This window comes from Haliotis asinina, chromosome 7 (assembly GCF_037392515.1).
Source record: "Haliotis asinina isolate JCU_RB_2024 chromosome 7, JCU_Hal_asi_v2, whole genome shotgun sequence".
NCBI classification, from domain to species: Eukaryota; Metazoa; Mollusca; class Gastropoda; order Lepetellida; family Haliotidae; genus Haliotis; species Haliotis asinina.
Window position 1 is genome coordinate 29,240,845 of NC_090286.1, and position 23,717 is coordinate 29,264,561.

The 23,717-nt window shown below is 40.0% G+C and overlaps 2 protein-coding genes across 3 annotated transcripts in view; one reads left to right on the forward strand and one right to left on the reverse strand.

The window, feature by feature from the left end:
- Positions 1–3,766, reverse strand: part of LOC137291073 (sperm flagellar protein 2-like) — a 47,189-nt gene extending 43,423 nt beyond the window's left edge. Inside the window, exons 1-3 of one of the 2 annotated variants that reach the window (XM_067822352.1) lie at positions 3,597–3,766; positions 1,415–1,517; positions 821–1,073 (exon numbers count right to left, since the gene is read on the reverse strand). In XM_067822352.1, the coding sequence (XP_067678453.1) occupies positions 821–1,073; positions 1,415–1,517; positions 3,597–3,654 (414 nt within the window). In that variant the 5' untranslated portion in view covers positions 3,655–3,766. The remainder of the gene's footprint in view (positions 1–820; positions 1,074–1,414; positions 1,518–3,596) is intronic. The other variant, XM_067822351.1, reaches the window with a different exon arrangement.
- A 173-nt stretch (positions 3,767–3,939) lies between these two features.
- On the forward strand, positions 3,940–22,242 carry LOC137291077 (eukaryotic translation initiation factor 2D-like). Its single transcript, XM_067822363.1, has 15 exons — positions 3,940–4,205; positions 5,002–5,192; positions 5,642–5,725; positions 7,537–7,639; positions 8,949–9,056; positions 9,564–9,823; positions 15,995–16,112; positions 16,438–16,483; positions 17,284–17,387; positions 18,080–18,223; positions 18,887–18,976; positions 19,458–19,550; positions 19,805–19,925; positions 20,685–20,859; positions 22,132–22,242. The coding sequence occupies exons 1-15, from the start codon at positions 4,150–4,152 to the stop codon at positions 22,197–22,199; spliced, it is 1,761 nt and encodes a 586-aa protein (XP_067678464.1). The 5' UTR covers positions 3,940–4,149; the 3' UTR covers positions 22,200–22,242.
- Positions 22,243–23,717: the final 1,475 nt, after the last annotated feature.

Consider the following 23,717-nt stretch of genomic DNA (forward strand, 5'->3'; position numbering starts at 1 on the left):
ATACAAACCTCAACAAAAGAAAAGAAAGTATGTCAAGAACAGATAAGATATATCTGTCACTAGTCACCTGCTAGTCCATGTATCATAACTATACTTATAAAACTGACATTGCCATTCAACAAACAATGCCACTTCACACCCCTGTCATTATTATGTTAAAATATGAAAAGAGCTAGAATTCATAACATCTTCTTGCAGGTCAACGCACAGGCTTCTGGCATCTGAGAATATGACCAAATATAATGCAACTTTTGAACATTTTGGGACATTTACATAGCTACCACTCTACAAAACAGAACATTATAAAAGTATTAATAATCATCACTATGTACAATGACGCTTTCCTATGACATTTCTCTACTTGGTAACGACTACAGGAAATAGTGTTCTCAGTATGTCCTACCAGGGCAAGTTTTGTGCAGCCAACATTCCAAGCCCCAGGATAAAGGAGACTTTAATCAATAATACTTATTAATTCATAATCTAATCAGTCTCACATTGTGCAACACTACCTGTCTGAGGTGCCATCCCTTGTTGCTGGGAAACACCAGCCAACAAGATACAAGGGAGATAACTCACACAGCCAGGGAATAGGCTCAGAAATAAACCCCATGACAATTGCTGAGGTGATGATTACCTCATTAGGGAGGGCTTGCTGGCAATTACTATTTATTGCTTTGCCATTGTTGAGCGAAGCCCTGCTCCTGTAGGGATGACTTCATGAATTGACATTTATTGATTATTGGTCAGGAGAATGGAAGAAGATTGTTTCCTGCACTTATTGGGCCATTATGCTAAGAAGTCTGTGGGGATGAAATACCTGTTTGTATATTTCGGTCTCAACAGCATTTAGTTTGGCTGGAGCTGCAGGTCTCATGGTTTCCATGGCAACACCTGTCAAATTGGCTTTCTTTTTATTATTCAGTGCTATGTACAGCTGGTACATGACTCGTGTTGCCACACTGTGACGTTCTGTCATGATATCCCGGGCCACATTCGTGTCAAATGGGATGCCAAGCAGATGCAAGACGGGTTCAATCCGAGTGAAGTTATTGAGCTTCGAATCAGCTGTCCTGGAACATTTTGTGAACTCATATATATATACCTGACACTAGAACTCAAGCACATGAAGAATATAAGAATAAAGAGAGACTGGATAATTGCACAATTTTGAAGAGAAATATCAGTAAATGTATTATGCTATCAGAAATTTAAAAAGCTGTCGTTAGTAAAGTACTAATTCAGGGGACTTAAGTCTGAGACTAAGTGGCTTGTCTGATGCAACACAAACTTTCAATAGTCTCATTAACTTTCCTAAACGTAAATATTACCATTACAATCTACAAAATAAACCCAAATTCTGGTCTAGCTCCACAAACTTTGATTGTGAAGAATGTAACAGAAGATTACGTACTTGCTCTGGGAAAACTGGTCAAAATCATCTTGAAGTTGATACTTATTCAGCACTTCACCGATCAGATACCCTGAAGCAAACTGTCTTGAAAATCCTTTTTGATCTGGAAAATGATTGCATGCATTATATCTACATTTGAAAATTGTTCACTGCTGATTTACATAAAATAGTTCTTATGTGCAGATTCACTTAACCCCAGGGTCCACATGCACAAAATGATTTTGATGATATGAACATATGAGGGTTGGCTGAAAAGTTCTAAGCCTCACTGTGAAAAGAAGTTACAAAGTCCACGTTTGTAATTTATTTTTCTACATAGTCCCTTTCCAAGTTCACACACTTTTGGCAGCGATGCTGCAAGGCCCGAATCCCGATCAGGAAGAAATCTTCTTCAGCTACCCTAAAAAAATCAGTCACAGCGGAAATGACATCATCATTACTTGCAAAATGGCGACCGGCGAGTTCCTTTTTCATTTTGGGGAACAGGTGGAAGTCAGAAGGAGCCAAATCAGGTGAATAAGGAGGATGGTCAATGAGTTCAAAGCCACAATCGCGGATTGTTGACATGGCCACCACCGATTTGTGAACAGGCGCATTGTCTTGGTGGAAGAGGACACCTTTAGTGATCATCCCTCGTCGTTTGGCTTTGATTGCTTCTCGCAACTGGTTCAGTAGATCAGCATAGTATCTGCCGTTGATAGTTTGACCTTTTTCAAGATAATCAATGAGCAGAATACCCCTGGAATCCCAAAAGACTGATGCCATCACCTTTCCAGCTGAAGGAACAGTTTTGGCTTTTTTCGGAGCTGGTGAATCAGGATGCTTCCACTGTTTTGACTGTAATTTTGTTTCTGGTTGAAAGTGATGTATCCAGGTCTCATCCATGGTTACAAATCGTGCCACAAAATCATCGGGATCTGCTTCAAAACGACGCAAATTGTCAAGGGACGTCTGGAACCTGACACGTTTCTGTTCTGCTGTCAAGAGCTTTGGCACCCATCTTGCAGAAACTTTAGTCATTCCTAATTCGTTGGTGATAATATGCTCAACCCTCCCATGAGAGATGTCCACTACACTAGCAATATGTCGAGTAGTCAATCGTCGAGTAGTCAATCGTCGATCATCCATCAACATATCGAGCACTCGCGTGATGTTTTCTGGAGTGGTTGCTGTTGAAGGCCTTCCTGAGCGTGGGTCATCATCAAGGCTTTGCCACGCTTAAATTCTGCAGCCCACTTCTTTACCATGGAAAATGAAGGAGCATCATCCCCTAGAGTGGAGACCATGTCAGCATGTATCTGTGTTGGGGACATCCCTTTCTTTTGCAAGTACTTGATGACTGCCCTGTATTCAGTTTTGTCCATTTCTGATGATTTCAGAGGGTAGGTTTACCAAAAGAGCTGTAGTTGAGATAAAACTATTAGTACGTTTGTAGTTCTTGTGTCTATGATTCACTAAATGATTTTCCTCATTGGTGGCAAACACCTGTCTCTACCTGGTGGGGAAAAACCACTCAGGCTGAGAACTTTTCAGCCAACCCTCGTATAACAGCTAAGTTAGAGTATGGATGTTACAAGCATTGTGCTGAGATTACTGTGCACTATGACCTGGACAATTATTGATTTATCCACATTTTGAAGGCAGGGTGCACTGTCAGATAATGATGTTGATTGGACACTGACAAGACCATACAAATACAACACTCCAACATTCAAGATTACCTATACAGATAATGCATTTCTGCTTAAGAGGTAATTAGGAGCGACATGAATAAATGATACAAATGACATTCCTGAAACATCATCTCACATCACCTAACACCAGTCAATTTCCAGACAGATTCTGCAACATTAATGTGGTCATGGTGATATCAACCGTACTGCCCTCTTATTGATCAGTTATTCAGGCCTGCTGCTTCATCACACAATCTTTACACATTCACGTCTCATCGCAATATTGCACTGACGTTGGCAAATCAGCTGATTTGGTTCCCCCGTCGGATGGAAAGTATATTACATCTAGGAAGGGATTCCATATATAACAAGAATTCCCAAACACAGGTTAAGGAAATATTGCTATTTTGCCCCGTGAGAGTTAAAAGTCTCCAAGTACGCCTATGGACAAATTATGAACAAACTTTTTAGGTGCGACTAAACCCCAAAATGCGCTCTTCCAAACTTACCGACGGGTGTGGATATTGCAAGCTCTTCATTGAGCCATTTAACTAAAATATCGGTCATTATGATATTTTAGCGTGACCGCACCCCAACACCCTGTCCACAACAATATTTCTACTTCGGTTTCTACTCCGCCATGAGCAGGTGTTTAGGGAACAAGCGTCGCTATGGCGACCGTAACTAGACTGCCGTATTTTGGTTCATAAAATATTTTACGACATTATCCCCACTGCCTATTACCTATATTATTCTTACGTGTCCGTTGCTTTCTCATAATTGTCGATTAAATGTGCATGATAAGAACAGTAAAAGTAATTTTGTGGTGCGAATGTGAAAATCAATGTTTACAGCTACCGTATTCGAAAAATACCGGAAACCGCACGTTTTCGCGAAATGATCTGTCATAATTCGTAAATATGTTGTTTTAACGGCTACTATTACATCTAAATTGCTTGTTTTCCTTAAGACAACACTTCATAGATTTATTGTATTTCTTTTTACTGCATACGGTGATTTCTTTCATTTATGTTCGATTTAATTGTCGTATAGATTGCAAATATGTTTCAAAAACCTTTCCGAGTGAAAACACAGACTGCCATCAAAGGTTCTGACAGGTAAACTTAATAAGCGTTCCTTCCATTCCTCCATCCTAAATAGTATTTATGAATTGATATATAGTAAAAAATTATTACGGTTAACCACGTAGTGTTACCTCTGCTAATACATGTTAGAAAGAATATGGGGGAACGGGGGAACTCTTTCTGTAAACTTTTATAGAGTATGTACTACTAGTAGCTGTTGTAGAGCATACTGCACTACCTGGTCCCTTTCACCTTACTAGGGTTTGTTAGCAGTGAAAGTGTACAGACGGTTTTCACCTTAAACAAAAGTAAATCAAATGAAGTGAACTTAAGATCATAGTTTCAAATCGCTATGATTGGTTTGTATTACATATCAAATGAAACACCACCATTGAATGAAATTCCACGGTCTAAATGTTATATTGTCAAGGCAATAATAAGAGTATTTGCAATGTTAGTTTGACTTTATTTGATTCAGTTTTTTGTTAAAAGTCAACTTCAGTGGTACGTTTTCACTTCAAACAGACAATACACAAATATGCCATCGATGGACATGGCATCCTATATTAAGCACCTTATATAATTTGACACTGTTTCTGTCTTTGACTCTCAGTAAGCACCCACAAGTTTCATATAAAATTATGTCAAAATTCATATCATTGCCTACTGAGACTGATGTTCATGAGATATGACAGACCATTAAAGTATTTGTAGGTATATGATCGAAGATAAAGCATTTCACATTATCTTCTAAGATATGCTATATCTCAACTTGTTACTTTGGTAGGTATAGGTTATAGTCTACTGGGGTTACTGATTTATTATTCAGGAAAAGGCTGAGGGCTGATCTAGGTAAGCTATATCCAAGTCTCTCATCTGATGACCTGACAGCCATGGTTCCCCAGAAAGAGGAAATGTCTATGGCTAAGATCAGCACCCATGGTGGACAAACAGCTGTGGTCTACTGTGTTCAGAAGAATCCCATCTTCTTTGATCTGTATGGCAAGATCTACCCAACAGGTACTTCAGCCTCCACATACTTGCACATACTGAACCATGAAATGAGATGGGGCGGTCAGATAGATTAGAGTTTAAATCAATCGCTCGTCACGCCAAAGACTCTGGTTCGATTCCCAATATGAGTACAATATGTGAAGTTGGGTGTCCCTTGCCATGTTATCGTTGGAATATTTCTAAGTACGATGTAAAGCTTAACTTGCTCACTCACTTTTGAAATGAGATGAAAGAAAGAAATACAGTATTTCTTTTTATTGGGATGTAACTATTACTATTAGGATAAACACTGTTCGCCACCATATAGCTGTAAGATTGTTGAGTGTGGCATTAAATTGAACTATAATCACTTACTTACTTTTAGTGTATTCTGCTGTTTTTGTTTATAATGGAAATTTGAAAGCATTTTGTATGTGTTGTTCTAACTCATCCTGTAATGACTGTATTATGTTTAGTTTACACGATGTGGAAGTATCCTGACTTCCTGCCTCTGTTCACAACATGGCCACCGGTTTTCAAGAAACTGGCAGGAGGGGCAGGTAAGACTGTAACTATGGTAACATGCTTCTTAATTATCATGATTACACCGCACTGATAAATATATGTCTTGGTGTTCTGAGAGGCAATTGTTTGGCTCAAGATCCTTGGCAGATGTTACATAAAATGATATCCCTCCCCATATATGAAATGTCAGGCTTTGTATTGGGCGTTGGTGGACTGGTTTAGGAAAAAGATTCTGAAAAAGTCAGACAGATTTTTCAGCAGTAAATAAAACACCCAACCTTTATTTTCGTGAGCCCCATACCAGTTTAAACGTCTTTCTTTTTGTGTATCTTTCATCAGTGGTGAGGGAAATCTGTGCTTTTTCATCCAGATGTCTCAGTAATTCTTGTCTAACTAAGGGTTGCATTACATACCTGAGAACTTCCTTTACTGATCATTTCATTTCTGCTATTCTCAGTGTTTTTCAGTTTTCCCCTACTCATAATCTGACCCAGTCATTTGCAGTCCATTGAACTGAACTTCCCTGGCCTCTCTGCTTCTGTCTTGTGCTCATCCCCAACTCCTCACACAATATTCTTCAAAATTCTGTATGATGTTGACAGAGGAATGACCTGCTAACTCTTTTGCATTAGTCACACCCTTTCAAAAACATTTAGAGCAAGCTCTCTTTTCTCTTCTGCTATCAAATCTGTCAAGTCAACAAAGGAAGCAGTCTGTTATACCAGGGGAGATAACTCTTGATATAAGGTTTATTCTTAAGCTTACAAGAGTTGCCTCCCCATGTTGAGTAACTTTACAACATACTGTAACACCTATTTTGAATTGTCTATTATCAATATCAGGGAACATTGATTTTCTCAGATATTTATGGGAAGACTGTAATTGTCAAATATTCTGTGTGCAGTGTTGAAATTTCCCGCCTACCCGACTGTCCAGAATGGTCTAATTTCGAGTTGCCAGTCCGGTGGTCTGGTAGATGTTTTTACCCCTAAGCTGCCTAACTGGCAAACAGTATACTTTTAATAGTATCAGCAGACAGGTTCAGATGGAATCAGAATCATCACAGAAGACCTGACTTCTTACCCAGGGCAAAAAAAGCTTTGAAGAGTGCTGTTGTGTTTCAGCAGCATTTAGATGCAGATGATGATGAGGTTACTGCTGCTAAAAACAAATTGCACTACCAACTCAGACAATGAGTCTGTTTTGTCCGATTTTGATTGTGACTGTGAGGCAGAAAATGAAATAGATTTCTAAACCATGCCATGTAGCTTACATGCAGTAAACAGTATTCAGAAACTGATTATTTTTGTTTTTTATTTTTGAAAAACAGGCAGGCAAGTTTGTATCCGGACTGGTGATATTTTCAAGTTAGCAGTCCGACTGTCTGGCTTGAAACTGCTGTATGATGTAGACAAAAGAATGACATGTCTACCAGCTAACTCTTTTGCATTGGTCACAACCTTTCAAAATCATCTAGAGCCAGCTTTCTTTTCTCTTCTGCTCTCAAATCTGTCACATTAACAAAGAAAGCAGTCTGCTATACCAGGGAAGATAACTCTTGATAATAAGGTTCATTCTTAAGCTTACAAGAGTTGCCTCCCATATTAATCTAACATGTACCATGTACAACTTCTAAATAAAACATCTAAATAATTTATTAGCATATTTCTTTCAGTACATATTGCAATAAACACAGATGCAACTTTTGTCTTAAGTTGCACCTGTAAGTAGGTTAACATCTCTCAGTTTGAGCCCTGAATTATGGTTTTCCCCTTGCAGTTGGAAGATTGATAAATGTGGGTATGGTGAATTTCTTTATGTTGTGTTTTCATCCCTGTTTTCTCAGATTTGATGCTGCCAGGAGTCGTCGTCAAAGGGCAGGTATCCCTTTCGACATTTGGGAAGATGGCCAAGGGAGCCATGTGTGCTGTCAACTTAGTTGGCAACAGGTAACCCATTGTGTACATTACAGACAAAACGAAAATATTGGGTAATTAGGGCCTACTTGAAAAATCACTCCACTACTTGGTCTGAGGACAAATACACTTATCCAGTAATGGCTTCCAGAATCAAGGGACACTCATCTCATCACTCATTCAGTGATGTAAGAATATGCTAGCCAACTGTACAAATACTCAGGCACTTGGCTAGAAACTACCTCTTGGTAAATAAATGAAAACATGACTAACTTAGCAGACCTTAAGAAGAAAAACACAGGCTCTTAGCATGGTCAAGTTAATGTATAGTTACATCTGAGATGAAAGACTGCTATAGGACCATGTACCCTTAAAGTAGATAAGCAAGAACACCAGCAGAACAGGAAACAGAACTGTCATACACAATCAGCACCCGAGTTTCCAGGTAGAGACTTCAATGGTGATCATCAGGAGGCAAACAGTAGCACACAGTCCACAGTGATGCATGGCCTATCTTTATGAAAACAAGACACAAACTTCAGAGAAGACTACCGAGGGTTGATATAGTTGTCTCCTCCTGATATGACTAGCGTAAGGGAACCTGTCATATCGTAACCTTTTTATCACATAGCACATCATGGGACGTAACATAAAAATAAACTAGGCTCTGTCTTTTGAAATTTCAGTCATTTGCGTGTATTCATTGTGAATCAGTTTAGTAGCTGGGCAATATGGGTTGATACGTCTGATATGCATTTTCGGCTAGGCTGGTCAATATGGACATATGCCAACATCCAGTATCACAAGCAGCGTTCGAAATAACCACCGGCCCGGAGGCTCAGCGCTGACTGTTATTGTATGGGGCCGGCAGTTTCAAATATGTGCAGGCCCTCATGGTCATCAGTAAATTAACGGTCAGTTATTTCTCAACTGAAATGTGTCCCCATTCAAAAATCATCCACGATCCATCAGGTTATGATAACTTCATAACTTACTCTTTGGCAAAGGAATGTCATCACCAGTCTAACAAATAAAAAACTCCTCCATGTGCCATAGGCTCCACTTAATTTTGCAGAAACAGTGTGAAGCTGTGTACAATTTAGTCTATTTTGTTTTTATTGGTTTGACTTTAACCAAACAGGCCTTCACATTTCATTCAGGGTCAATAGATTTTCAAGCCTGCAGGTGACAGCAGGCCCTGATGGCCAACTGGTAAAGTAAAGTATTGCAAACACTGATCACAAGAGGAAAATGGTCCATATGATTGATAGGTATTTGGTAATACATGTTTGCTGTCACCTACGTCTTGTTCATTGGTTATTTGCTTCTCATGTTGTTTCAGAGCCCCTGTTGCGGTGGGGAATGCGTGTCTGTCAGGGGAAGACATGTACATGTCAGCAATGAGGGGCAAGGGTGTTGAGATTGTTCACATCCTTGGAGATCAGTTGTGGTAAGTAAAGTATCCACATAGAGATAAGTATCAAGCATTCAGATGGACATGGTGCCCTGGGGTAGCCCAGTGGTTATGGTGTTCATTCATCATGCTGAAGACAAGGGTTCAATTCCCCACATGGGCAGAATGTGTGAAGTCCAGTTTTGGTGTACCTCGCCTTGATATTACTCAAATATTGCTAAAATCGGTGAAATATTAAACTCACTCACTCACCAATGGAGGTTGTGATTAAGCTGTATGTAGTAAGAATAATAACATATACTGATGAAAAGTAAAATGTGTACAAGAGGGGTTGGATGCATGAGTAAACTGTTCACTGAAAGATGTATACGGAATGAGCTGAGGTGTACACAGATGGAGTTAGCACCATACCAGTGGTCTAAAACCTCAACACCTGCGATCTTTCTAGATTTCTCTCCCACATTGTACAAACATGCTATGATATGATTTTAGTATTGTAGACAGGCAGTAACCTCTGCCTCTTTCCCCTTGTGTTAAATTCAGGGAGTTTGGTGATCAGTCCAGTCCCCCCGACCTAGGAGATGATATGTATATGGACCTACTGGAAGAAGCCCAGAAAGATGGCAGTGATGATGGAGAGGGGAAGCTGGATACTGAAGCAGAGGAAGCATCAGTATCTCAGACTGCTGAGGTAGCTCAGGGAGTTGAGGATCTCGCCTTAGACAACTGTGACCCTGAACCAGGAGGAGACAACTCTGGTGAAGCGACGGGCGGCATTGAAGAAGAGCCAAGGGACTCAGTAGGTGGGGAAAGTGTCATGCTGAAAAATATTGTCAACCATCCCGGAAGCCTGAGACAACTTTCAACTAACACCGTCACTTGTTTCTGCGCAAATCTGACTGATTCCTCATTTATTCTATTCATTTACAGAGTAATATATCCCTTCATACGCCATATTGACTCAAAATCAGAATCATGGATATTTTGTTAGACATCCAAACAGTCCTCATCATTACAGATATCTTGACAAACATACTATCATCTTATTCGTGTCAAACCACCTTTGTTGTATTGCACTCCTTTATGTATATTTTTCATTAATCCTGTCCTGACAAGACAGTTAATTGTGTTATTTAATTTAAATCATAGTTGGTTAAGTTTGCTAACGTGCTGTGACCTGTGAAGATCCGTGTTAGAATTGAGTAACTCATTAAAGGTGACTAACAGAATTGGGTGGTCAAGCTTGCTGACTTCATTGACGCATGCCAGTGGTTCCCAATTACTTAGATCAATAATTATCTTATTCACTGGATTGTCTGGTTTAGAGTCGGTTATTTACAGACTGCTGCCATATAGCTGGAATACTGCTGAGTGTGGTGTAAAATTAAGCTCACGTATATACTCTTGTGCAGAGTTGCATCTGTGCAGGTGTGCTAGTAACCTGGCATTGTGAGTTTGTATCTCTGATTGGAACTGGTATGTTACATAGCTTATCAGCACTATACTTGTGGGTTTAGTGGCAATGTCTGCAGCCTGCTTCACTGTTTCAGTCCATATTTAACTGACACACTGTGACGCAAGTGTAACTGTCTCTCACTAATTGATTGTCAGCAGGGGACTGTGGGATAGCCTTGTAGTTGAAATGTTCACTTGTCTTGCCGAAGACCTGGGTTCGATTCCCCACATGGGTACAATGTGTTAAGCCCTTTTCTGGTGTCCCCCACCTTGATTTTGTTGGAACATTGCTAAAAGCAATAGGATTTGTCAATATAAGACGTGAGTTTGACTGTTTCCGTCTTCAGTCACAACATGCTCCCTCCATCCTTCCCCCCTCCCTCCCCTATTTGCTCACTCATTCACTCACTCAAAATGCATTACAATTATCATTCCGTTTAGCTTCACCTGTGTCACAGTGGTGATATTTCCTTGCAAATGACAGTGAAAAAATGACAATGATTGAATTTGTCCTTATCCTAACTCATGCTTATTTGCTTATCTCCTCCCACTATGCGAAGATAGTGGAACACTTGAAATCCCTTGAAGTTCAGCGTTTAATATCCTTTTATACTTTGGTCTTTTACACAAAATTTAGTGATACAGTAGAATACTTTCATAACGAACACGGATATAACGAACTGACAGCTATAGCAAACTGTTTTAAAAGTTCCGAATAAACCACTATATGTTAGCATATAAAAAAAGTCACATATAACGAATTCTCTACAACGAACTTACTGGCTATAGTGAACTGATTTGCAATCCCAGGTAACACTAATTAATGGTGTGAATAACGAACTGAACGAACTCAGTGTCATTGCCAGTTAGCGATGCTCACTTTGAAATCCTCGACAGTTCCGGTTAAGACTAATTAATAGTGTGAATAGTCAGTTGAGCAAACTGAATCAGTGTCAGTTAACGACGCTCACTTTGAAATCTGACCTAGTTTCGTATACTTCCGGCAGGGCAACTCGGTCTTTGGCGATTTAATAGAAAACAGCAAGTGCATCCCCTCAAAAGGCCTGTGTATATGCCTCCCACACACATCGGAAATGTGGACAGCTTTTGATACTTGTGAGACTTTTAAAATATGATATATTCAATGACGAGTGCATAGTGATGAGTGACCTGTGTAAGATTACTGACTTTGTAGTGAAAAGAACGTAATATTAATGTATGTATGAATAAACTGAGTAGGAATGTGTTGTACTGTATAGTGTGTTTTACTGTTCTTTCAGTGGGTTTTCGTGAATAGCGAACTACGGATATAACGAACTAATTTCAGTGGTCCCTCGTAGTTCGTGATAAAAGTATTTTACTGTATATGACTTTGGTCTGTATTAATTATCATTACGATATGAAATTATGGTTTAATTTACATACTTTTTTATCTTGTTGAACATTAAGTCATGTGATATTACGTTTTCACTGATGAAATCGTGCTCCTGGTGAAGGTTATGGCTCTCTGTGGCTGTTCGGTATTATTATATCCTGCTTGCATGGTTATTTGTTCTCCCAGTGTTCACTTTGTACTTGGTAAGAATTTTGTTTTGTGTTGGTTACTATTCAAATATGTGCTAAAAATTTGTACTTGGGCTCCCTCAAGTCATGTCTAGCAATTCGATTCTTATTGCGACTGGTAGCGGTGTGCTAACTACTGCTGATACTCAGGTTTATAGTGAATCGCCAGACGCACCCTAGGGGTGCCATTGGGAAAATATGGAAACTAGGTCTTAGTCCGAGAAGAGGTCATCGTCAGAATGGAAGTCATCTCATCCAAAGAAGTTGAAATTATCTATGTCCTCCAAGACTAGTCTTTTTTAGATACTGCAGACCAGCTCTACTATAAAGTCCTTCAGCGATGATATCGTGCCTCCCGATGAACGAGACATCTGAGGAATCTTGACTCCTACTACCTGAAGTACAGAGCTTCAGGGAATCAGTGGAACATGCAGCATCTACTAGACCTTTATCTACTGCATCTACAATGAAACTGTAACCTTCAGAGTCTTCTTTCAATGCAGACATTGAGAACGTTTACACTCAACAAATCTGATGCTTCTGTGAATCTACAGCACTGGAGCATGTCAACATTTTCAGTCAACAACTATTGCAGTTACCTTGGGTGTCAATTCAACAGCTACAACAGATCTGTCGAATGAAGAAGAGAATACTGTGTGAAAGCTCCTGTTCATGAATATCTTCACCATCAGCTGTATCATCTCCATGCAGTTAGAGGATGCACTGTGTGAATGTTTCCACTCATGAATATCTTCACCATCAGTTTATCATCTTGACCCAGTCTGGACAACACACTGTGTGAGCGCTCCTGTTCACGAAAATCTTCACCATCAGCTGCATCATCTCGATGGACCCGTGAAGGTTCCGGGATAGAACAGGCCTTCAGCAACCCATGCTTGCCATAAAAGGTGACTGTGCTTGTAGTAAGAGACAACTAACTTGATTAGGTGGTCGGCTGACTTGGTTGACACGTCATCAGTTCCCAGTTGTGCAGATCGATGCTCATGTTGTTGATCACTGGATTGTCTGATCCAGACTCAATTATTTACAGACCGCCGCCATATAGCTGGAATATTGCTGAGTGCAGCATAAAACTCACTCACCCACTCACTCATCTTGATGCACTTTAGAGGATGCATTGTATGAATGATCCTGTTCACGGAGATCTTCACCATCTGCTGTATCTTCGCATCATGAAAAAGAAGTTGCCTTCTCAGACTCAGAGATTACATCTTGGATTACGTTTGGGCTAGACCTTACCTCACCATCGAAGGGGCCTACAATCATCGCCTAAAAGATGATCTATGACAACTTTATATTTTGATCTTCCCTCTGATTACACTGATATCTATGGTACTGGACAACTTATCTACGATTTCACATACTGCGATGAAGTTTCAGCATTAACACATCCCATCCTTCAACACTCTACAACCAACTCAGCATTTCAGCAGGAAGGGTTCCCCACATGCTTCGTCAGGACACCATGTGATGTGGGATCTCATCTTTGAACACAGATCTTCATCTTTCACAGGAGCATGTGCACATGCATGCATGAATGCATTCAGGGAATGCAAACTATTCTAGTAGACAGACTCATGCAGAATCAGTATACCGACATTCGCCGTTTCCAACTTCAAAGAAGATAAGATGATTATATCTTCTCGACATATTTTGAAGAAGGATCAACAATTCATCTCCAAGCATCTGGCGTAAATATAAGGAAGCAAGGAATTCAACAAGATTATTTTAACACTTCATGGAACCTGGCTACTACAGTCAATCTGTACCATTAGGGGGAAGCATGGGAATTGCTTCACAACATCTGTAAGAGATAACGATGGTATAATCTTCATTTGAAGAACACTGAGACAATGATTATGAGGACGGTCCACCTACTTCAGTATTAAGCTGTGAAAGGCATCACACGCTTCTACTCAGTCATCTATACACACGCTCGCTTGTGTATCTCTCAGAGAAGCCTGAATGCTAGTGAGGGAATAACCGACTGCACAAGATTTCATGATAATCATTAAGCTGTAACACGGTCACATCTACAGTTTGATTGGTCTTTGAAAGACAACACCACTCCGCAGAATGCAGCTATTAGTCACCAACAGATGTAAACAACCCTTTCAACACTGGAAAGGCTTCATTTACAACCCAGATAGCAGTCTACATTGGTATTTGATTGTCTTCATAAAGCAAAGAGGTCTTACAACATATTCAACATTGTTCATCTGGAGGCTATCAGTAACATATCACAGTTCTGCCGCAGCAGCAGTCAGCAGTCAGCTATAAGCAGACTTGACAGGACAGCCTTGGAGGACTTGGAGGACAGCCCGCTCACAACCTTAATGCAGTGTTTGCGATCTGAAGACGAAATGATTCTGGTACCAACATCTTTATTACAGATGAAGCATATATCCATTCATACTATCTCCACTGTCTTCATGAATATTCAGCTGATTGAAATGTTCCTGCAACAATGGGCATGGTGCACACAGAACGGTATTGTATAACCAAAAGATTTGATGACATCAGAAAGGAAGATATTCTAAACATGACAGATTCAAGCCATGATACAGCAAGGTCTAATCTCTTTGTTACCACTACGACGGTTGCAGTGTCTTTTCACCTCAGCATTTGGCCGGAAGGGAAAGACTACAACTACATCCATTACAACATTGCAGAGACTTACTTGAAAGAGCTGAACTGCAACAGTCAGCGGATATGCATCGCTACAAGGTTGGGGTGCCCACCTGGACAATGAGGTTGCAGCAGGTATTTGGGCAATCCAATAAATGCACTCTGCATGTCAACCACCTTGAGATGAAAGTTATAATCAACACAGTACAGCAATAGTTGACCGCATTGAGGAACAGACAACTGATGGTCCACACTGACAGTTACACAGGAGTGTTCTACATAAATAAGCAAAGGCCACATGATCTCACAGGTCGCAACAGCTAACCTTTCAACTCTTCGACATTGTTGATGACTTCAATTTCTACATGAACGCATGCCACATCCCAGATGCATGCATCATCATGTTATATCACATACTTTATAACCATCTCCAAAATAGTGGATACATCAGGAGGCCCAGTCAGAGTTTTAAAAATACATCTTCAGTGAACTAAGTTATGGTGACATCATCACATTATCTACTGAGACTCCTATGGAAGTATCCTACAATACTATCTCAGTATGGATGAGAGCTGCTATACTGAGGGCCTCGAACAGACTAGCATGAGTGATTATGACCCTGTACTCATCATGAAGATACTTGTACATGTGAAGGATCATGACTGGTCTTGATAGAAGTCTTGACATACAGTTGTATTAGACGCTAGCAGGATGCCAGCTGATCTATATTACATCACATTCCAGTCAGTGATCACTTCACTAGCAGAGAAGTTCGACTGGATTTCACTGATGAATATTGAAAGATTAGGACTGAATTGTTGCCGCTATAGCTCCCAACAGCAGCCAACAGATTCCATCGTGATCTGACACATTGCTGATTCTGTCTGATTCTGAAAGCAAATAAGCATGAGACAGGATAAGGAAAAATTTGTAATTTTCTGAATAAAATTGATATTTTATACTTAACCTGACTCATGCCCTCCCTACTGCCCCACTGAGACATGTTGGATTCTCTGCAATTCTTGTGTTGGGCTTATGGTGTTATGGAGAGAGTGACAAACAGGGCTGGTCATATGACTGATGTGACGGGAAATGGGGAGGCTTGCTGTGGGTGAATGTGATTGTACCCCTGCTTCAAGAGAAGGGAACTAAAAGGGAATTCAAGTGTTCCACTGTCTTTGCAATGAGGGAGGAGATAAGCAAATAAGCACGAGTAAGGATAAGTGTAAAATATCAATTGTTTTCAGAAAATAACATTACCAGCTAAACAAACAATAAGCCATGTTTTTATCCATTTCATTTTGTAGAGATAATGGATGAACGATTAAGAACTTGTTGCCTTTGTGCCCTGAAGTCTAAAGTCAAGAAGAGTGACCTCCCTTTGTTAACCAGTGCCTTCTTCAAAAACTTCATGCAGCCATTTTGGTGAGTATTTGTCTTGCTTTCTTGCTGGCCTTTGGTGACTTGGTTGAGTTTGTGCCAAGGAACATTTTTTTCATGTATTGTTTTTCAGAATATCAATCTCTGGTTTGTATAACTTGGACTTGATTATTTATGGGCGTTATTATTGTTTTTATGTATTGTTGATCAGTTTGTCTTTAGTGTGTTGTCTTGAAATTGCAGAATTTCTGTGAAGACTTTGTATGCCGTTATTGATCATTACCAGTTATGTTATGATGCAGTAAAATACTTGAGTTAAATTAATTTGATAGTGTGATGAACTTCCTACATTCAATAGCTCTTGTTGCAGTCCAGCTGGTCAGTCTCTTGATGTGAAAAAGTCAAGTTTTAAAAAGGTAAAGACTTTCATAAGTGTCTGATACACTATCAGTGGTTTGATCCAAACTATATTAGTTCCATACCAGGGGCAATAGAGGAGCCAAGTGGTTAATGCACTTGCTTGTCAGCTGAAGACCCAGGTTCTATTCCCCACATGGGTACAGGTTGTGAAGGCCATTTCTGGTGTCACATTGTGTGGTATTGCTTGGATATTGCTAAAAGTGGCGTAAAACTCCATTCACTCACTCACTCACTCACTCACTCACTCACTCACTCACTTGAACCTGCAATAATACACTGTCATGTTGTAACTGAAACTATCTTCAGAACACTATAAATAACTCACTCATGACAGTGTGTCACTGGGTTCCTATTTAAAGACTGAGTATTTGTCATTGCTGATGGTGAACTTGAGCCATAATGATGTTGAAGTCACTGTGACATCACTTGTCCTGACCGCAGATGTTTGCAGCCGGATCAAGAGAGGTTGTGTGTGCATGAGCGCATGCATGAAAAACTCTTGTGAAAATAAACTCTGCAGACCCCCTGTCGCAAAAAGCTGTGTCATCCCCAGTGTTACTGTGGGAAATACCAAGGTTTGTCTGGTTAGCTTATAGTTATATGATATGACTCACATATGATTGCCATGGAAGACGATCTCAATGATGTGATCATCTGTTACTTGTTGAATGTGAGTGTCCTTACTGTTGAGGAATGGTGATAGCCGTGTGGCTCTTCTATCATGATATGGCGATTGGTGTATATCCTGTAGTATCTAAAGATGGCTTGAAGCTGATGGTACAGGCTCTTGTTCCAGTTGTCAAAGTTCCTTCAACATATGCAGAAGCAGGGGCTGTTAAAGACGAAGGAGTTATCCAAGGGAGCTGACAGCATAGTGGAGATAGACAAGTCTCATCCTGAGTGAGTAGCACGCATCGCTAGCACCATTATTACTGTTACAGGCTTGGGCCGTTATTTCTGTGAGTGTAGTATACCATTCTTAACTTCTTTGAAAGACCCTAGAGTGTTTCTGAGGGGAGTTTGTCCCATGTATCCTAATATGTGGATTGGTGATCAGTCTTCTTGACTTAGTTGGGCAGAGGGGTAGCCTGGTGGTTAAACTCATCAAGCCAATCACCTTGCTTTGATTCCCCGCCTGGGTACTATGTGTGAAGCCCATTTCTGGTGTCCTCTGCCATGATATTGCTGGAATATTGCTGAATGTAGTGTAAACCTAAACTCACTCACTCACGCTTAACTTTATTGTATCCTTACACCCTGATGCTAGGAGATATTGCTCATAATATCATCTACTAGGTAGTCTAGTCTGGACTTTCCTAGAGGTGTAGATGGAATACCTATTACTTCATTAAGTGTGAACGTTTAGATGCTGGAAATTCTAAGTATTGTTTTCAGAAGGTACTCTGTGCACTGTTTTAATGCCAGTTTGTCAAATTACGATGTACATATACTGAACAGCAAAAGAAATCCAGTTAGAGTGTGTTTATGTCTGCTATTTAAAAACTTGACGAAAAGCCAGAGTTGCATTTCTTTTGCTGTTCAGTATATAACATTCAGCTATTGCTGTGGCTACCAGTTCTAGTTTGGTTTAGCTTGAAGGATGTACAAGTTCCTGATGTAGTGGCAGAGGTGCCAGCATCTGCAAGACAGGAAGGTGAATACCAGCCCCCTAAGATTACAGAGATGTTCTCAGTGACATCGTCTGTGCTTCCCATCTTCAAGAGTCAGGGATACAAGTGAGTGTTGGGAGAAGTGTGTGTAGCAGGGGGAAGAGAGTGAATGATGGAGTATGTAAGATGGTATGAGGGAGGGTGGAAGTGAGGGATGGAATATCCAATATGTGATGGAGGGAGGAGACCCGTGAAGATCCAGGTTGTTATTGATCTTCAGTAACCCATGCTTGTCATAATGGGCAACTGATTGGATTGGGTGGTCTCCCTGACTTGGTTGACACTTGTCGTGGTATCCCAGTTGCATTGATTGATGCTCATGCTGTTGATCACTGGATTGTGTTGCCCGGACTCGATTATCTTCAGACCACATAGCTACATATGGCTGGAAGGAAGATGTCAAGTGAAGGATTGAGCAAAAAAATGACAAGGAAGATAATGGGTAACTTTGTTTAATTGATTCTTTGTTAAAGATAATATGCAATGCAATCTCCTGTCATTCAAAAGAAATACAGAACAGCAAAATAGTTAAAATGAAGAAATGATGCAGATAACACAAATCTGACTGTTAATCTAACCAATGTAGTTGTCTTTGTCATCACCCTCCCTCTTTGTAAGTTTTGTGGCATGATAATCTCATGGTTTGAGTCAAAACATGCTTTATGTATAAATATTTTAAATGGCAACTGTTAGATTGGTTACTCGGAGACTACTGAATATGTGTTGCAGTAAAAGCCATGCCTTATCAGCTCCTGACATACGGAAGGAAGTCACAGAATATGTCAAGGCAAACAATCTACAAGACGAAGAGAGGAAAAGGTAGTCATCTCTATGCCCAAACCATCCATTTTACTGAACCAGAATAAAACTGTAAATTCCTCTTTTGGGTTTAAACTAAAGGAGCGCCATTATGTACTTTGGTGTTTTTGGTTATGTGGCATAAACTTTACGGACAAAAAACAACATAAATGTACTGTCAGTCAGGAACTGTACTGAAATACAAAATCTTTAATGGAATACATTTGGGTCAGAGGCCCTCAGAATCACCTGCATGCCGTTTTTGAGTGGGTTACCTGGTGTTCAAATTCGTTCATAGAAACAAGTAAGGGAACAAGTGCCCCTTTCTTTATTTCCAGAATTTCACTCACAGTGCAATAAACACCATGCGAAGAAACCTGGAAAAGACAATAAGAACACTTGTTCTTTCATGTGTTCTCTCATTTGTTTTGATACTATATTTTTCCATTTACCGGACGTTGAATGCTTTCGCCGTGAACTGTCATCTTCCATGTATTTTCAGTCATGTCCTGCTGGATCCGGATCTTGCTCACATTTTGCTGACCAAGCAAGAAGGAGACTTGTCCCATCTCAAGTGGGATGAAGTGTTTTCAAGGTAGGATAACCACCAGTCTGGTTAACTTAAGCTTTACTGGATAGTTCAGTTGTTCTTTCATGATACACCTGCCCTGTCCCTGTGATCTGATGGACAGAGCATGTTCTTTCTGGAGCAGGTGACTTGGTTTCAATCACCAGTCATATCATACCAAAAGATGTTGAAAAATAGTATTAGTTGTCTCACTGCCTGGAATGACAAGGCATATGTTTGGGAACTTGTTATGCACAGCCCCTTGTCTTGTTATTCCCAAGGGTTATGGACCGGATGCAGCCAGCTTTCCAGCTGGAGTTTCCTGGCAAACCGCCTGTGTTGAAGAAAGGAAAGATTGAGCCAATCAAACTCAGTGTGGAGCAGAGGGCATCCAATAAAAAGGTGATTAGGTGCACATCTTGATCCCAGTGTACAGTTTGCAGTGCTGTTAAAGGGTTTGAAACTTCCCAGAATTTCAGCTACACCACAGGGCTGGTAGATGTAAAACTTGCCAGCCCTGACGAAAATTTACCTGCCCGAAGCGACATATTTTAGCACCCAATTGGAATTGATCAGTTATTTTTACAAGTGAACTATATATGATTTATATGAAATATGATGACCTGTGAAGGTCCGGGTTAGAATATTGACCTTCAGTAACCTATGCTTGTCGTAAGAGGCGACTAATTCTGATTCTCCCCACCATCTCTAAGTGAGGATTGCAAGTTTGACTGGATCTCATCTAAACTGTGCCTGTTGTATCAGGAATGGATTTGTTCACAATGAGGGACTGTTCTTGTGGTCCAGACGTTACTGTTAGCACATCATAGTTGGACGATTGCTGTGTGATGTTGTCCGCCCACTTTCATTTTTCATAATCTCACTCACCCACTATATGATTTCACATCGCCTTGATTTCTGAAGTTATCTCCCCTCTCCATGTAACAGGAGATATATATATATTCTTCGTCACTTGGCAGCACAGATGGCTCCTAGTCGTACAGTGAAACAGTTTTATTGTGCAGAAGTGCATTCTTTGAAGTCAGTGCCAGATTTTCCCTGGTTGCTTTTCCCTGTGCCTTTGGCATAAGAGAATTAACGGAAGTAAGGATCTATAGCATCATTTATAGATAGACGATATTTCATCATTCCCTGTTGCAGGCAACCATAGTGGACAACCTGGAGGACTTCGGCATTGATCCAGCAGCTTTTGCCCACACCGTCCAGAAGAGTGTGTCGTGCAGCTCGTCCGTGATGCCGCATCACCAGAAGAACAAGGGAATGCAAGTGTTAGTGCAGGGAAACCAGATTGCCTTCATTGCAGACTTACTTCTAGGTGAGAGTTACCTCCCTTTGGCATCCATCCACAAGCTCCGTCTCAGTGCTTGAAGCCTTATCCTCCAGGCATCATCACTGTAATAACAAGCACCATCACTATACACCAGTGTATGTGTGGGCTAGTACAAGCAGCTACACATACACATGCATGCACATCGACATAGGAGCGAAATATTCTTAAGTATGTTCTTAAGCCCCATTTCACCTCAGCTCTTCTGTCATAGTGAATTGGAGAAAGGTTTGTGGCTGTCTCCTGAAGTTAAAATGAGACATGAACAGAACTTGAAGGCCTGGTGAGACTTCCACATATATCCCTCTAAATTTTAACGATGGGGAAAAGATTGTACATGTATGTACAGGTAACATGCTTTGACTAGAAGGTTGGGGGGAGGGGATACGTGTGAGTTTTCAGTATGAGACCCGTGAAGGTCCCCAGGTAGAATAGGCCTTCAGCAACCCATGCTTGCCATAAAAGGTGACTATGCTTGTCGTAAGAGGCGACTAACGGGATCGGGTGGTCAGACTAGCTGACTTGGTTGACACATGTCATCGGTTCCCAAATGCGCAGATTGATGCTCATGTTGTTGATCACTGGATTGTCTGGTCCAGACTCGATTATTTACAGACCGTCGCCATATAGCTGGAATATTGCTAAGAGCGACGTAAAACTAAACTCACTCACTCACTCACTTTGCATGACAAGGCAGATGTAATGGTCAGTCAGTTGAGTTCAACTCCATGCATGGTAGTGGGGAGCTGTGACTGGTGGCAGCCACAGAGGTCTTTAAAGGGCACATCTCTGTATGGAGTTTGTGGCAGCAATTTGCCTCTGTCATCAAAGTTGGGGCTTGTGTCCGTTGGCTTGAATAGCTGTTGATTTCAAGAAGATGTATTCTATGGTTACAAATGATTTTATGTCTGTCTAGCACCAATGTAGGATATAGTGACTCCTGTGTAAAATCTATAATACAGTTATGTACATGTTTGTGTTATTACTACAGGGGATATCGTTAACCCATTGTGGAGAGTTATTTTGTCGAAGTTGGGGTCTTAGCTGTTCAGAATTTGATTTGTTCATCCTAGCTGATTTGTTAGATTACAGTGTACACCCTGCTTGTTAGTTTCATCAAATTGGTTGATGTTTCCCATGCATCATTTTGAAGTTTTCACCAACATTAACTGGACATAAGTAACTGGAAATTGTGTTCAAGGACGCATTTACACATCCCAATGAATACTCTGTCATGAAAGTTATCATATTTGGTTTCAGACAAGTACAAGGTGCCAAGGAAATATGTTCAAGGACTGGAAAAGGCACCCAAAAATAAACGCAGATGATATTTTTATAACTTGTAATGGAATAAAGAGATGAAATTATGTACTTCTTCTGTTTGTGTTCATTTTGATGAAATACTTGAAACCATGGCAACCATGGCTCATTTCAATTTGTCAATTCTATATGAAATGAAGTTTAGCTTTTGAATCATTTGCCAACCTTAAGATTTCAGCACTATAAACTTTACAAATACCTCACAATATAATGTAATTCTATAGGTGCTCGAAATCATTATAAAACGTTCAAAATGGCTGCCAAATGTTAGCAGTTTTATAAAATCTGTCAGGATTTTACCTTGACTTACAAACAAGGGCATCTCAGGGACCCCCCAATTATTAGTTTTAATTACTTATTTAGTTTTATTGTTAGTTTAGTTGCTGGCAATATGAGAGTGAAGTAACTGTGTAGAGAACTATATATTTCATAATTTCTTTAGAGTCTGGAATGGATCATTGATTGGGCTGGGACAATACAATATGTCATGATTCAATACATATTGCGATATCGTACCTGCAGTGGGATACGTATCACGACACACCTTGAAAGGATGACTCAGTATTAAAATTTAAATGGATTTATTTCGAGGTATTTGTGTATAACAATAACACTATTGTAATAAACAAGCAAGTAAGTTATACTTGCATAGTTATATCTAGATAGTACTTCAACATGTTTCAGATAAGACTGTTTTGAAAAAAAGTTGTGTAACGGGATGTATTGATGAATCGTCCCAGCCCTAATCATTGATAAAAAATCCTGTATGTAAATTCTGTTGAAGAAATAACCAAATACTTAGCCAAGTTCATAGATGTTTTGTGTGTACATTGAATAATATTGTGCACAGTGAAATATCTTCTGTGTCCATTCCCTACATTTCTGAGTACTTGATGCACAATTGTGCATTGCGTAAAACCCTATCGATGATGCTCCTATTTTACGTATTTCTCTAAAAATGATAAACTTGAAAATGGTTTTAAACCATTTTCTCCACTTCACCCTTTTCAAATTTGAGGTTTGTTTGAAAACCATCAAATGTGTCAATTCACCAAATACACAAGAAGTCAAGATTATTAGAGAAATATGATTTATTTGAATAAGTCAAGGCAAGCATGGAAAAGGCTACCTCATTACTTACGTTGTTGCATACATTGCTCCAAATACATCATATTTCAAGGCATGACAAGGATGTTTGTACATACAGACTATCTAAAGGTCATGTGGTAGACATAGCACCATGGAGGTATCCCAAGCACACTCATACAGTATGGAGACATATGCAACCTCGGATACAAGCACTAGAATCACACACAATATCTGCATCAGATTTGGCTTCAAACACACTTTTGGTCAACAGGCAAATCTCAGATTAAATTCTGCTGAAACATTCCCACACTTGGCCACATTTGTGATTTTCAAAATGTAGTGTCTGAGCCATTTATAGTATATAATTTGTTAGGCCATGGTGAACTATGGTGGAAGGAAAGAAGCATAAACATTAATTCCTTAATTTCTGTATGGTA

What these genes read in the sequence shown, in the direction of transcription:
- LOC137291077 (XM_067822363.1), top strand. Translation starts at nt 4,150, where the DNA reads ATGTTTCAAAAACCTTTCCGAGTGAAAACACAGACTGCCATCAAAGGT. An exon ending in GAAACTGGCAGGAGGGGCAG is followed by an intron (nt 5,726 to 7,536) that starts GTAAGACTGTAA and finishes CTGTTTTCTCAG; the next exon opens with ATTTGATGCTGCCAGGAGTC. An exon ending in ATCCTTGGAGATCAGTTGTG is followed by an intron (nt 9,057 to 9,563) that starts GTAAGTAAAGTA and finishes TGTTAAATTCAG; the next exon opens with GGAGTTTGGTGATCAGTCCA.